Source organism: Perissodus microlepis, chromosome 3, assembly GCF_051167445.1.
Source record: "Perissodus microlepis isolate ML-2025 ecotype Zambia chromosome 3, ASM5116744v1, whole genome shotgun sequence".
Lineage (NCBI taxonomy): Eukaryota > Metazoa > Chordata > Actinopteri > Cichliformes > Cichlidae > Perissodus > Perissodus microlepis.
The window spans coordinates 12,543,302-12,558,903 of NC_140463.1; the positions used below are offsets into that span (position 1 = coordinate 12,543,302).

General features: G+C 40.0%; 1 protein-coding gene across 1 annotated transcript; it reads right to left on the reverse strand.

Moving 5' to 3' along the window:
- Positions 1-10,048: 10,048 nt before the first annotated feature.
- Positions 10,049-11,722, reverse strand: LOC146389962 (tripartite motif-containing protein 16-like). The gene has a single exon (XM_084912734.1). It carries the CDS (start codon positions 11,720-11,722, stop codon positions 10,049-10,051), a length of 1,674 nt encoding a protein of 557 aa, XP_084768860.1.
- Between the last annotated feature and the right edge of the window lie 3,880 nt (positions 11,723-15,602).

Here is a 15,602-nt window from a genome sequence, read left to right on the forward strand (position 1 = left end):
AAACTTAGTGTATATGTACTCCTAAATTTGATGAAAGTGATTAAAATAGACAGCTCCCTCTTTTTATTCTGACATTTAACTAATTCAAAAGATATTTCAACATTTATTTATCTAAAACAAAAGTTTACTCTAAGTTGATGTCTAACAGTAAAAAAAAAGTTTTTATGTTTTCTCCCTAAAGCAGCGGTCTCCAACCTTTTTTGCGCCACGGACCGGTTTATGCCTGGTTTATTTTCACGGACCGGCCTTTAAGGTGTCGCGGATAAATACAACAAAATAAAACTAGTACCGGTACCGAAAAAAAGAAGATTTATTCATAACACACGTGAAAAGACCCAGGAAAACCGAGTTAACGATCAAAACGATAACAAAATAACGCTGAAAACCGATAAAAACCCTGAAAACCATACATTTCACACCTGAGCCTCAACTCTCGCGGCCCGGTACCAAACGACTCACGGACCGGTACCGGTCCGAGGCCCGGGGGTTGGGGACCGCTGCCCTAAAGTGTATGTAAATATCTGGTTTCAACTGTGAATATACTGCTGTGTATTGAAATTCCTCTTGTTTTGCATAGATATACTGAACAACATCCAAAGCATAATATATAAAATAACATCTACCTGAGTTTTTTCTTTGAAAGAAGCTCCTTATGTCCATTGTTGTGTTCATCAGTACACAATTGAAACCGATTTAGTGAGTTTGTTTAGCCGTGGAGGGTAACAACTGAAAATATGAAATGTAAGCTAAGACTCTCTAAAAAATCAGCATTGCTGTTCGGCTTTTTATTTATCCGTTTGTTGATTCACTCGAAGAGCAAGTAACGCAACCAAGTGATCAGTTTGATATCAATCTTTTGTGATACACCGTCATATTTACATTATTAGTTCAGTACGAATGATTTGCTTTGGTACCTGGTCAAACTTAAGCTCTCCTCTGTCTGCAGCAAACTCGCAGGCAGCAGCTTCTCCCCACTCGCTCACATGGGTGCTGTGCTCAGTCGCCTAGTGCCTGAGCTCGGATCATACCAAAATTAGGGGGAATTTACGACGGTGCGCTCTGTGCTTTGTGTGTTGTTTTTGTTTTATACAGTTGTCAGTCAGGCATCTAACTAACAAATTACACTCCAAAAGACCCCATGCTTCTGAAAAAATGACACGGGCTTAAGCCCAGTAAGTCACCCCCCCCGCTCCGCTGATGGTTGACTCCAAATCTCCCGAACACTATGTCGATTTGAGAACGCAAGACCGAAACAGCGAGACCAAGACCGAGACCAAGACAAAAGTCTGTCAAGACCAAGACGAGACCAAGACTACAAGACCGGTCTCGAGACATCCAACTCTAACCAAGCCTCTTACTTCCTACTTAAACACAATCAATCAGTCAATCAATAGTTATTAGTGGTAGTTTTTTAAAAGTGTTATAAGTGAACTGCTGTTATTTTGTACTTACCTGTAAACACACAGACAAAAAGCAGCAGAGTACAGCAGAGCGACTCACTCGCTGCAGTCATTTTCTCCTTTATCCAGTTCAAACTCCAGCTGTTAAAAATCCAAGGATGCTGATGTTTTCAGGAACAAAATCTGAAACTGTAGATATCAGGTAACTGCTCTTAACAGTCTTTGTTTGATTTGAGGTTGAGGGTGTGTGTGCAGTGGAAAATCAGTTAGTGGGAAGGCAGGAGAGATACATGTCCGAGCATGAAAGTTAAATAACAGTGAAATAACAGCAGTAACTAGGAATGTGGGCTTGACCGAGGACTCAGTTCTGCTCCTGTTTTACATATATCATAAATACACAGAAAGTAACAAGGGAAGTGGAAGCACACGGGGAACACAGCTGAGGACAATTACACATGACAGAGTGGGGAGGACACGAAACTGAAAATGCTGACACCAAGACACAGATCTTAAACATAACACAGACAGTACACAGAGACAGCAGAGAGAGAGAGAGAGAGAACACGATTGAAAGAGGAGCAAAGCATAATAACTCACATCACCATATACACAGTCGCACAGAGGGAGACACAGAGGAGAAATCTAATAAACAATACTGAACAGAATATCCTAGGAAACCTCAACATAATGCAAAATATGACAGAAAATGTAGGACACTTAAACTGTTGGGTCACAATGACCCAACACTTAAACTGTTGGGTCACAATGACCCAGGACCATGACAGGAACATCAATGAGCGTATGTTAGGTTTTATTACACTACCCTGCATTGAGAAATAACAATTCAGCTGCTTTCCAAAATATAACTGACCTAAGCCCATTGATGTCCAGAAAGTACTAATAAAATATTCTATCATGAACAGTTTTGCCCCCAAAATGTGATTTAAAAAAAAAACATTCAAAATCAGTTTGTTGTGCTTTCTCAAATCCTAAACAGTGACAGTTTAATAATCTGGAGACAAAACATCCTCAGGCACGTCTGATTTTTTGAGTAGATCTTTACAATATAACCCATGCTGAGATGGTTTAGGGGATTATTTGCCCATATCAGGTTAACTGGTTACCTAGCAAAATGAACAGGGTTTACATGGCCTACTGTACATAAAAAGAAGGGAGAATAACTGATCCAAATGCCTGCAGGGAAATTAAAGTGATATGACTTCATTAGAAATAAAAGTGCACATTTCACTGGTGCCTACAGGCACAGTCATGTCTGGGCTTGAGCTGTAGTTAGTTTCAGTCTCTGCTGGTTTAACAAACATTAAAGGAGAGCTGAATAAAAGTTACAAATGCTGGAAACTCTAATAACAAGATTAAAAGAACGTTTCTTCCTCTTTGACATCTTTGGTGTCAAAGGTCAAACTCAGCTACAGCCACAGATCTCAGTACAGATAGATATTCAGAGTATCGTCAGAGCAACAGCTTTAAAATCGATTGAGTACCAGAGCTCAATCTGTTTAACTGAACACATGAGCAACCACAGGAAATAAAACCACACAGAGAGGAGAGCTCTGAGCAAAGGATATTGTTTGAATAATTAATAATGCATTATAACTCATTACTGCAGGACTTTGTCTTTATAAACCCATATATTATAAATTTACATTGATATGTATGTTGTTGGTAATCACTGTGCAATAACAGCCATTCACCAACTGTGACAGACGTCCAGTTTTACATTGGTACTCTTCACTCTGTAATAAGAGCTTCCTGCGGTTGTCTTTAATCACAGATGCATGTCTGAATGGTGACTTAGAGCCAAGCTGACTTCACAATCCTGGATTGATGAATCCAGGATTCAGATCTCAGTCTAAATCAGATGAAGCATTAAAGGAAAAAAAGACTTCTCACAGCATTATTCACTTTATTCAACTGTTGCTTTCAGCACACAGTAAAAATGAAATGTTACAAATAAAAATAAATGTAGGACACAGAATCAGAATCGTGTTTATTGGCCAAGTATATGTGCAGACACATACAAGGAATTTGGTTCCGGTAGATGGTGGCTCTCAAGCACAGCAATGTAAATCTCTCACACACACACACACACACACACACACACACACACACACACACACACACACACACACACACACACACACACACACACACACACACATATACATTACACATACATACACAAAGCTGTGTAAACCAACTATAAATAACTAATCTAAACTTATATACATAAAATACAGAAATCAAATGAGGTCTGCTCCTGTCCTGTTTAGTAGCTGCACCATACCAGACTGTGATGGAGGAGCACAGGACAGACTCAATGACCGCAGTGTAGAACTGGATCAGCAGCTCCTGTGGAAGACTGTACTTCCCCAGTTGTCTCAGGAAGTACATCCTCTGCTGGGTCTTTTTGAGGATGGAGTTGATGTTGGTCTCCCACTTCAGGTCCTGGGAGATGGTTGTACCCAGGAACTTGAAGATCTTCACAGTCGACACAGGACACAGGTAAGACTGTAAGACTTTTGATCCCATTTTAATGGCTTGGAACAGTGCACAGAATAATGAACATTAGGCTGGACTTTAAATGTAAATAAAATGTAGAAAGAGTCATGCTTTACTCAGTCCTGCATTAATCTGACAGCGGAAGTTACAGGAGACCAGATATAGACTTACATTTAGAACTACTCCTCATCTTGTAAGATTTGTACACAGCCTCGATCATGAAGCAGCCATGTTTTGTTTTTTTCAGATGTGGGAGGGTCCTGCTCAGGTTTGAATTTAAGATTAGTGCTGCTAAACTGAATATTAAAAAAAAATGTGTTGCTCCGCTGAATTAAAAGACAAAAATTCCACATTTTGCTAAAAGTGAATTTTCTGTTATAACACCACCCCCTGCTGGTTGATGAGCATCACAATGAGTTGGTTTGACATTCATTGGAATCTTTCCAGTTCTGGGAATATTTCAAATCCTCAATTAAAACAGTGTCCACTCAGAGTAAAGCTGGAAAATTAAAGATAAACATTTTTTTTACACTCAGAGACCTTTTTTTATAGATCAAAACTCACCAAAAAGAAGCACAGTAGGAACTAACAGAGCAGCTATGAGTCCAACAGATCCAATCTTCTCTCCTCCATTGTCTGTGTGTTCTCTTGACTGACCTGCCGGTGAGAAACAGGTGTGAGGTGTCATCAATAACTTCTTTAGAAAAAAACATCAATAACCACGAAGCAGCTTCGCCTCTGATCTCTCTCACACACAGACACACACACACTCAACTCTACTCCCTCACCTGGAGGAACATCAACACTCAGGTAAACAATGCTGATGAGGTCAGTCTTCAGATGAGTTCTCTTCCTGCGGCTTGTTCTTCTCTGGCTGACACGACATTCATATGTTCCAGCATCTGCAGTTATGACATCCTTCAGAATCAAAGACACGTCTCCATCCCTTATCTGTCTGTCCTGCAGATCCACCCGGTTCTTAAAAGAAAAAAAAAGATTCACCCATCAGTATCCCTGGACTTACTGGCAGGCTATATATATATAGGCTTCTGGAAAATGGCTCACCCCAATAAACTCTGCTACTGACATGCTACTGAGTCAGCCCAACAACCTGAGACAAGCCTGAGAGTAATTTACACTGAGATGTAAAAGAGAAAGTAATAAACAGACTGAGTTTAAAAGTTGAAATGATTAACTTTGTATTCAAGTCTCAAAAGTATCAAACTTCAGAGCACATTGACAGAATGAACATACAGAGAATTTCAGTGTTTTTGATCATATTTTGACTGATTGGGACTGTTTATAATGACCTGCCTGGACCATCAGACTGAAGCTGCAAAGTATTTTTAAAAGGTCCACTCCTTTTAAAAATAAGTAATAAAATCTTCATCTTTAAACAATGATGAGTATATCTCCATGGTAATTAATAATTGGGAACTGATGACCAAGATGGCGGCACGTGAACAACGCGAGGCTCAGTGTCTCTCCAGAATCTGCTATTAAGCGTTTTTTTTAAATCTATTTTTGACCGGATTTACCTTGTAACATACCCATAATAGACCCATTTTTGTAATATATCTATATCATGGCTAAAGCACTTCTGCATGGATGCAAACTGTATTTCGTTGCCTTGTACTGACATGTGCAATGACAATAAAGTTGAAATCTATTCTATTCTATTCATACTACATACCAAACAGTTTAGCATATACAGATGGGCACAGAAACAAAAGCTACTTTCAACCCAGTTCACTTTAAAACAGCAATATTTCCAACTCATTTTACATCGATGGCCAGATACGGTCCACTTCAGCTTCAAGTGGGCCAAATAAGTGAAAGTCCACTTTCTTCCCTTCCCTTCCCAGAAATGCCACATGTGTTTTGTTGTTTCTCTCACTTGTTCTCTCTTGAATCCTCTCAGCCTGAATGGAGCTCAGCACGTGTTCCCGCCTTTGGCTCACGCACCTGAAAGCAATTACTGACCTGCAGCTTGTTATGCAGCTTCTCCAGGCCGCTACTTAAGGCAGTGGCTCAGTGCTTCTCGTCGCTGGATTGTTGTACAACTCATGTTAGTGTAGCCTGGCTCTAAACTTCTCTTGTGTTTCCCTGTGATGTCCTGGTTCTGGTCTCCTCATCTGTTTGTGTACATAGATTCCCTGAACCCGTCCTTGTTTCCCTTCCTAGGATTCCGTGAGTGTTTGGCAGAGTGACGTGGCGTGTTTGGAGAAGACCGTGCAGTGTGGCAAGAACGGAGCGATTGGTTTGGCAGAAGTGGAGCGTGGTATCCCTGTCCCTCCTTACCATGGATACCTAGAAATCCTAACTCCCTCACATTTGTGAATATTCTGTAAATAAATCCTTGTTGAACTTTTTCCTTGAGTCTGCACTTGAGTCTGTTTAGTCAGCCCAGACACTATTTGTCAGTGTAAAGAAGTTTATCTACACATTTTCTATCTTTATATCTTAATAAAAAAAAGCACAATTCCAACAGCACATATGAGTTTTTCTACATGATAAATGTGTGAAATTACAGAAAAACAATTTCTAGTAGTTGTTAAACACTCATGAATAAATGAAGATTTTGTGGATTGATCAATACAATAGACAGTAAAAAACAGGAACTTTTCTGTGATGTCATTATTTATTTCTTAACTATTTTGGTGTTGTATGAATGGCAATGTGGGGGTTCTTTCTAACTGTAAAAGCTTTGAAAATAGATCTGGGACTCCCCACCATTTGACCTTAGAACTGAAGAAGCCTCTCGGATGAGAGGTGAAACGTCTTCAAGCAACTTAAAGAAGTCCAGACGCTTTTCTTTCCAAACTCCTTAGACTTTTGAAAATAGAGTTAAGTCAAAAAATTGTACCATCATTCATATTTTCCAAAGCTGTCCAGCAGACGGGATTGGAGTCTATCCTGGCCTGGAGGCCTCGTCTTTGACACCGCTGCTGTCTGTGGTTCAGTGTGATCCTATCCAGCTTCTTTTTTGAACAAGTAGGACAGAAGTGAGCAGGATTACAAGATCAATGGAAGAAATAACAAAAACAAACAAAAAAAAGAAAAAGATATTTTTTTCAGGATGAAACCATGCCCAGGCCTTCAGAACAAAGCAAAACACTCACAAAAAACAATACTTCTCACAGCATTATTCACTTTGATTAACTGTTGTTCTTAGTTCTCAGTAAAAACAAAATGTGGCATACAGGTTACCTTAAAGTTTGTCACAAAACACAGAGTAATGAATGTTAAGCTGGACATTCATAGTGTTAAAAAAACCCAACAACAACAAAGAAACAAAAACATCACAGAAATTTCAGACATGCTGTTTCAGGTGAGTCTGTTTGTCTTCATGTTTCTGTAGGTCAACCCACCAACATGAAACACAGCAAAAACTGACAGAGTGATGATGAGTCCAAATGGTGCATTTATCTTCTCTCCCACGCTTACGCTTCCTAGTAGGGGTGAGAAACAGGTGTGAGGTGTCAGCTGTCAGGCAGGTGATGAGTGAAGAACAGAACAGAATCCATTTCCTCTTCAAACTGCTGTCAGACATTATCTACTGCACTCTGATCACATCACTCAGACCAGCTGCTTTCTACAAAGTCTCATCAACAACATCTTTAGAAACAAACATCAACAAGCAGGAAGCAGCTTCACCTCTGATCACACACACACACTCAACTCTACTCACTCACCTGGAGGATCAACAACACTCAGGTAGATGATGCTGATGGAGTTACCACTTAGATGAGCTCTGTTCTTTGACTTGTTTTCTCCTCTGACATGACACTCATATGTTCCAGTGTCATTAGTTGTCACATTCTTCAGAATCAAAGACACGTCTCCATCCTTCATCTGTCTGTCCTGCAGATCCACCCGGTTCTTAAATGATGGATGCTGGCTGGCTGGATCAAAGTGCCCATCCTGGTACAAAAGGACATATGTTTGATTTATATCAGGTCTGCTCCACTCTACACCTAACAGAGGTTGAACTCTTCTTTCTACAGCAGCCAATCAGAGTGAGAATTTGAGAGAGATCATTGGCTTACAGTTTTTTTTCTTTTGTTCTGTGTGATTCAGTGTCAGTCCTGCACTCTGTCTGCAAAGCATTCATGTATATGTTTAGTGCACCTGCTTTCACTAAAAAGCACCCTGGGTCAACAGCTTCTGTTACTTGTAAATGAACCAAAAAGGCATGTGTTACTGCAGCTTCCAAACTACAGAAATCTTTACAGTATCTCCAACATGCTGATTTTGGTAGATGTTTTAGTGCCAGGACACTTGCTGCACACCAGGTGGGAATTGAACTTGCGATTCACACTCCAAAAGTGTGTAGTTTTTCCACTACACAATCCAGCTGCTCGGAGATGAGATGAATTGTCTCAGTCTGGTGGGTAACCTTGGCCGATAGCAGGACACTGCAGTGTTGCCAACTTAGCGGATTTGTCGCTATATTTAGCGAGTGTTCAGACCCCCTTAGTGACTTTTTTTCTAAAAAGCAACTAGTGACAAATCTGGCGACTTTTTCTGGTGTTATTGGAGACTTATTTATGACGGCTTTTTGACGTGAAATCGCTCTTCTCAACAAGCAGCGGTGGTGTCGTGGGCACGTCGCCCGTGCCAAAGCACTCATAGGCGGAGGATATTCCTCCCCCAGCAGCTATCAGGGCAGCTGGGGGAGCAGCACTGGCGGATAGGGGCACCAATCACTGGCAGGGAGTATTGCAGGGGGAAATAGGCTCTCACACCTGGGTTACCTGAGACACAATGGATGCAGTACAGACACTCACACTCCCCCTATATACTCTATACACCCAGGTCCAGGCATCAAAACACCCAAAGATCTCTTGGACTGTGTAAATGACCTGGCACGACTCAGGTGTGGGATGCTGACAATCGTCTTTCTTTATATTTTGCCCGGCGCTCTGCTGGCACTGCCACAGTTGTATTTTCACACTGCATGTGCAGTTGCTTCACCCTAAGCTCACTTCTCTCCTCCTCCGGCCCCAGCAGCTACTGAAATAGTGAAGGTATGATTAGATGATGCTTGCTGGCTGTGACTACCAGCCTCCCCCGACACCACACCCTGAACCCACTGCTCCCCCCTCCTCATGCAGCTGAGCCACAAACCACAGTCCACCACAGACTCCTACTAATAATCAACATGAACACGACAGAATTAATCAGCATTTTTAAAAGAACAATTCTCAAGAACACACATTTCCTGGTTGTCTTCGCTTGTTATCAGTTCCCAAAACACACTATTGATACATTTCCATGCATGAGCGTTGTGAACACAGACCTTTCTACATTACCTGGGGACACTGGGTTGTGCTTTATTATCACAAAACACAAACAAGTTTTTTTTTCTGACAGTTTCAACAATTTACTGGACAAAGTTACATGCAAGACAGAGACATTCCTGCCTCTGTCACACAAAAGTGGAAAATATATTTGTTTTACATTTAATCATAATAAAGAAATAAACTGTTGGTAGATCAACGTTTTACAACGAATCATCCATCAGTAAAAATCTTACTCAATTCCAATACAACAAATTCAACTATCATATAAAAAAATCCAACCCTGCAGTTGGATGCAAACTTTCTAATCTGACATCACAAAGTTATTCTGAAGCTGTAAATCTAATTAAAAACTCCCCAAAACTACTATGAGAAAACCCTTAAAAGGTTCAATGAAAAAAGAAAAATTCTTTACATATAAAATCAACAATCTTCACATTTCAGAAACTGGAACCAGCTTTAAATGTTACTAAAATAATGATAAAACAATCAATTCTCTAATCGTTGACAAACTGATGAATCAACTGATGCAGCTTCAATATATTGTTGCATTTGACAACCCACTACAGCAACTACAGAATAAAACCACTAACCAGATTGATTAAAGATTTCAAACATGCTGAATATGAAGAGTAGTATAATTTAACTCACATTATCAGCCATAAGAACAAATTCAGATTTATAATGATGTAAGGTATATAAATGTAAGTACAGTTTGAATCAATGGACCATTGAACTTCTCAGCTTCTAAAATGTAAAGCCTCATTTAGAAACTACACAAGTATATATAGTGATCAGGGATCAACATGAACATATCTTCTCTGTCTATTTGACTTTAATCAGCTCTGCACTGTCTCCAACTTCAGAAAGATAAAGTCCAGCATAGAGCGGCTGAGTGAATGTGGTCTGGACTCTGTGGAGGAGAGTCATGGTTTCAGAGACGCTGTAGAAAGACAGAATACCTGCTCTGTGATCCAGGTACACTCCTACTCTGAAGGACTGAGGACCTGAGAGGAGAGTTCGGACATCGTTGTGCCAAAATTGAAAAATGTTTTTGTAACAATTTAATACCCAAGATTTCTCATTCCATCCAAAACCACATTTATTGAGGCCCCCTGCTCTGCTAATATTCTTGTATGTGACTGCTATAAAAACCATTTCCCCTCTCCACTCCACCTCCCAGTAACAACGTCCAGTCAGGCTCTCTCTACTCAGGATCTGATGGCATTCAGTGAATCTGTCTGGATGATCAGAATAAGACTGTTGTTGTTTCATTAATGTTACTTTTCTGTTCCTGTCAGATAATAACAGATGTGTGTATGCTGTCTTTGGATCCAGTGTGATTTCATGTAAATATTTTAAGAATCCAGCTCTGGTCTTTGGCTCTGGTGGTGACAGTAAAACATCCACTTCAGTCACTGTCAGTGAGATGTTTGTCCATTCCTCTCTCAGAATGTCCTGTAGTTTATCTCTGGTCTCTGACACAGCTGCTGTCACATCCTCAAAGTAGCTCAGAGGACGAATATTGATGCTGGATGAGTGTGTAGACTCATTGAGTGCTGACAGTGAGGGGTAGTTGTGTAGAAACTGGTTGTGATCCTCTGTGTGTGAGAGCTGCTCCAGCTCGCCGTCTTTCCTCTTCAGCTCAGCGATCTCCTGCTCCAGCTTCTCCTGAAGCTCTTTGACTCGACTCACTTCAGTTTCCTGCTGGGATCTGACCTGCTGCTTCACATCAGAGCTTCTTTTCTGCATGAGACGGATCAGCTCAGTGAACATCTTCTCACTGTCCTCCACTGCTTTATCAGCAGAGCCAATGATGGCCTCCACCTCCTGTTGAAGCAGCTTCACATCTTTCTCTCGCTCCTGGATTCTCTGCTGGATGTTTAGTCGTCTCACCTCGAGCTCCTTCTGCTTCTCAGTCCTTTCTGCTGCAGCTGGGACTGTTTCATGGCCTTTATGTTCATCCATTGTGCAGAGATAACAGATACTCTGCTGATCAGTACGACAGAAAATCTTCATCCCCTCATCATCACAAGAGCAGATGTTCTCCTGGAGCTTCTTGGAGGGGGCTACCAGCTTGTGTTTTTTAAAGGCAGGAGACTCAAAATGAAGCAGAATGTGTTTCTCACAGTAAGAGATCACACATACCAGACAGGACTTGATGGCTTTCAGCTTCCTCCCAGTGCAGACATCACAGGCCACATCTTCAGGTCCAGCATAGCATTGCTCACCTGCAGCAGCTTGGAGTCCAGTCTTCTTCAGCTGCTCCACTAAAGTTGCAAAAATGACGTTTTTCTCCAGGACAGGCCTCGGTTTGAAAGTCTTCCTGCACTGAGGGCAGCTGTGGATTCCCTTCCTGTCCTCTTCATCCCAGAAACTTTTAATACAGTTCATGCAGTAGCTGTGTCCACAGGCTGTAGTCACTGGATCCTTCAGTAGATCCAAACAGATGGAACAAGAGAAGGTTTCTCGGTCCAGCTGAACTCCTTTCTGTGCCATTTCTCCTCTGTGTCAGTGACTGTGTGAGTTTCTCTTCCTTATAACTGAAACTAGTCCGAGCTCTGATCACAACAACATGTGTTTCTGCAGTGAATGGAGCCCCTCAGCTCTTACACGTCACCACATGTTGGTTACACCAATGTTCAAAGTGCACAAGTACATTGGACATCAATGTCTCACGGTCGTCACATGGCCAGACTCTAAACCTGTAACTGTCAGAATAGCAGAGGCTGCTGCATTAATTAAATCATATATATAGCAGGGTTAGATTAGCAGACATATGCTGGCTAACAAAACCCTGTGTTATTGCTGGTTGTCCAAGCTTTTTTGTTTTTTGTCTTAATAGTCAGTGAGAGATGTTTCTGGTGGACGAGAGCTAGATAAATGCCGCTGCATTGCTTTACACAACATAAAGTCAGCAGACCCTGCACATATAAATGCATACATAACTGCAAAAAGTTAGTAACTCAAAAGAATTTTGCATCTTGTTTTGCATTTATAATAGCTGCTGTACAAGAAATAACCATGTTCTTTACATAAAAATAATTATTTTTTCATCTTTTTCCATCTGATGTGGCGAGCACGTTGTCCCCTTTACTGCCTATTAGGAAAATATATTTTCTAGTGCTTATTTGCTGTGTATTTTGTTTTATGCATTTAATAACAGGCCAGTATATTAGATGCCACCTTTTAGTTATAAACCGTGTCATAGGTCATTAGATTGCTCAGCAAGTCTGAAACTGTGCAGAACAGGAAGCTTTGTGCAGAGTTGCAGAGGACATCGTCTATTTTTATGCTGGAAAATCTAGAGAAATTCGGGAGAATGGTGGCTCCAGGAGATTTTCGGGAGGAGCACTGAAATTTGGGATTCTCCCGGAAAAATCGGGAGGGTTGGCATGTATGCATATTTGGTGGTGTTTTTAATGTGACAGAAGAGACAGAAGCTGGGGGATGTTTGGTCATTTGTTCTTACACAGGCTGTTGGGCAATTATATAATATTTTCAACCAGTTTATGAGAGCTTCCAATCCAAATTTGTGTAAAGTTGCAAATAAAAATCAAAACTCTATAAAATGCCTTTTTCTGCATCTAGAGACAATATTGTGGTTTCAATGTTTTTACTACATGAAAAGTCGCATCCTTGTCTCAACACACCTGAATCAAATGAATGGCTTGTAATCAGGAAATTGCCACACTTGATAGCCTGCTGAAGAGGTAATCCAACCATTTGATTCAGCTGTGTTGGAGTAGGGATGAGTCTAAAAGCTGCAGGACAGTAGCTCTTGGGGACTAAACTTTTTTTTTTTTAAATTATTTGAACATATATGAGTGTTTGTGTATAAATACACAAACAATACATATGCTTTCAATTGTGTAATTTAAGTTATCTAGGTAGCTCTGTTGTGGAAGTTCAGTTTAACGCTAGCAACGTAGCTGTTTAGCACAGGTGTTGGAAATGCGTCTGTGTATATACACCTTAGCTTAGGGCTGCCCTTTGCCATTTTAATACTCCATTGTAAAAGAAAAATGCTTTTTGTTTCAGAGAAAAAAAAATTCACGTTCATGTGGCAAAGATATTGAGTTTTTGGTGTTTGTCGAGAACAGTAAGTATTTCACAAATAAGATATTAAAAAAAAAAGGTTTTCTCAAAGCTGCCATTTGGCTGTTTACAGTTTATTTACAGTTGAAAGCAATCCTTATTTACTACATTATTTTTTATGTTATATAAATTGCATAGGCGTTATTTTGCAATCATTTAAACCAGTAAGGTATATATCTCTGAAGATTCCTAGTCGTCTAGTTATAGTTGTATACCTTAATTGTCTTGAATTTACTGATCCCCAAAGAAGCGGCATATTAATTTAGTTTAATAATGAGACAATACATTGGCTTTAAAATGTCATTGTTATTTAAAACTGTACATTTCTTGTCTGAAGATCTATTTTACCATTTCCCATCTTATTTCTTTTTTGCTTATCAGGACCAATTCAAGAAAACATTTCCACCGAAGACCTCATTCAGAAATATTTCAGAGACGGTTACTCCTATAATGAAACTTTGGACATTTTGGCCTCAAAACATAAACAGAAGATCAGTCTGACCACACTGAAATGTAGATTAAAAAGTTTATCACTGTCCTGAAAAAAAACATTACTCACTTCGGTGCAATAATAGAAGAGCTGAAGGGACCTGGTCAACATTATGGATACCGTTCAGTATGGCAGACACTGCGTCAGAAACACCATCTTTCTGTGAAAAGGCATAATGTCATGGTGATGATGACAGAGCTCGACCCATCTGGAGTCCAAAACGCTCAAGGAATAAGTTTGTATGAAGAGTTTATGATTCACCTGGACCAAACCACACTTGGCATGTTGATGGATATGACAAATTAAAGCCCTATGGTTTGGCTATCAGTGGTTGTATGATGTATTGATAGCTATTCACGGAAGGTATTATGGTGGTTTGCAGAGCAACTAACAGCAACCCAGAAGTCATAGCTCAACACTACGTTCAGTGTGCTTCAGAGTTTGGAGTCATACCAGTGTGACTTCGCACAGACTACAGCACTGAAAATGGGACGATGGCAGCAATCCATTGTGCCTTATGGTCATCTCATCAGGATTTTTTTGCAGGAGCTGCCAGTCATACGTATGGATCTTCAACAACAAACCAAAGAAATGAAAGCTGGTGTTCGTACTTCAGAAAACAGCAGTAGGTTTTAAATTGTTGCCAGGAACCACTATATTAACCAGATAAAAGTGTGGCTGTAATATATAATCAGTGATTCAGAAGCCTTGCTGTGTATCACACCGCCTTTCCTTTATAGCTTCAATGTGTAGCCATTATGTTACATAGAAGCATTAGATAGAAAATATAAACTGAAATAGTCAATAAAGAAAGCAAGATGAATAGAAATCTCATGGAAAAAAGAAACACTTGGAGAAAGTGCATGTTAAATGGTCATTTGTGGTATAAGAAAATATAACCTAACTAAAGTATCCAAAATGCACGCACTTTACATCAACTCAAGAAACAATTTCATAAACTTAAGAAATAGTAAGGCTTTGAAGGCTGGTGCTTTGTGAACTGACAGTATGTTTTTATGTCATTTTTAGAACCCAGTTCTGGATGGACCTTTTGAGTGACATGAGGGAAATACACCTCTTTAATGGTAGTCATGAACACACGTGCTTGCTGCGCTTCATTTTCATGGCTGTGCTTCAAAGGCAACTCAATTGTTCAAGATGGCACCACGAGAGGCAGCTAGTTACAGGAACTCTGACCACTTTCTATTCTATTAAATTCTATTCAATGGTTTTAAGAAAATGGATATGTTCACTTTAAGCATAGTTTTTGTTCCCCTACAGAGACAAGGATGTTGTAGCATTTTCTTAGTATTTTAATAGTAAAATTTTTTCTTGTACTTTTAGGTTTGGTGGACGAGACTGTGGCCTTGCAGTTGAACATCAAGAGCTGAGCCAGTTCAGGATGAGTTCAACTCCAGATTTCTGTGGACACCCTCAACTACAGGAATATTTTGAAGGACTAAAGAGTGGCTTCAGTTCATCACAGACATTGGAATCAGAGCCAAGGTGCTTTAGAGCGCTTCCATCAAACACTGAAGTCAAATCAAATCAAATCAAAATTTATTTATATAGCACATATTAAAACAACAGTGTTGACCATAGTGCTTCACAGTCAATAAAAACATGAGACAGTTAAAACAAACAATAAAAGAGGACAACAAACAATAGGTAACAACGCAACAAGCTAAAACAGCCAACTAGACAGAATCAAAAGCCAAAGTAAAAAAATAAGTTTTAAGACGTAATTTAAAAGACTGGATAGACTCGGCAGTGCGAATATGAACGGGGAGG

Coding starts and splice junctions, on each gene's coding strand:
- LOC146389962 (XM_084912734.1), bottom strand. CDS start 11,722: ATGGCACAGAAAGGAGTTCAGCTGGACCGAGAAACCTTCTCTTGTTCC.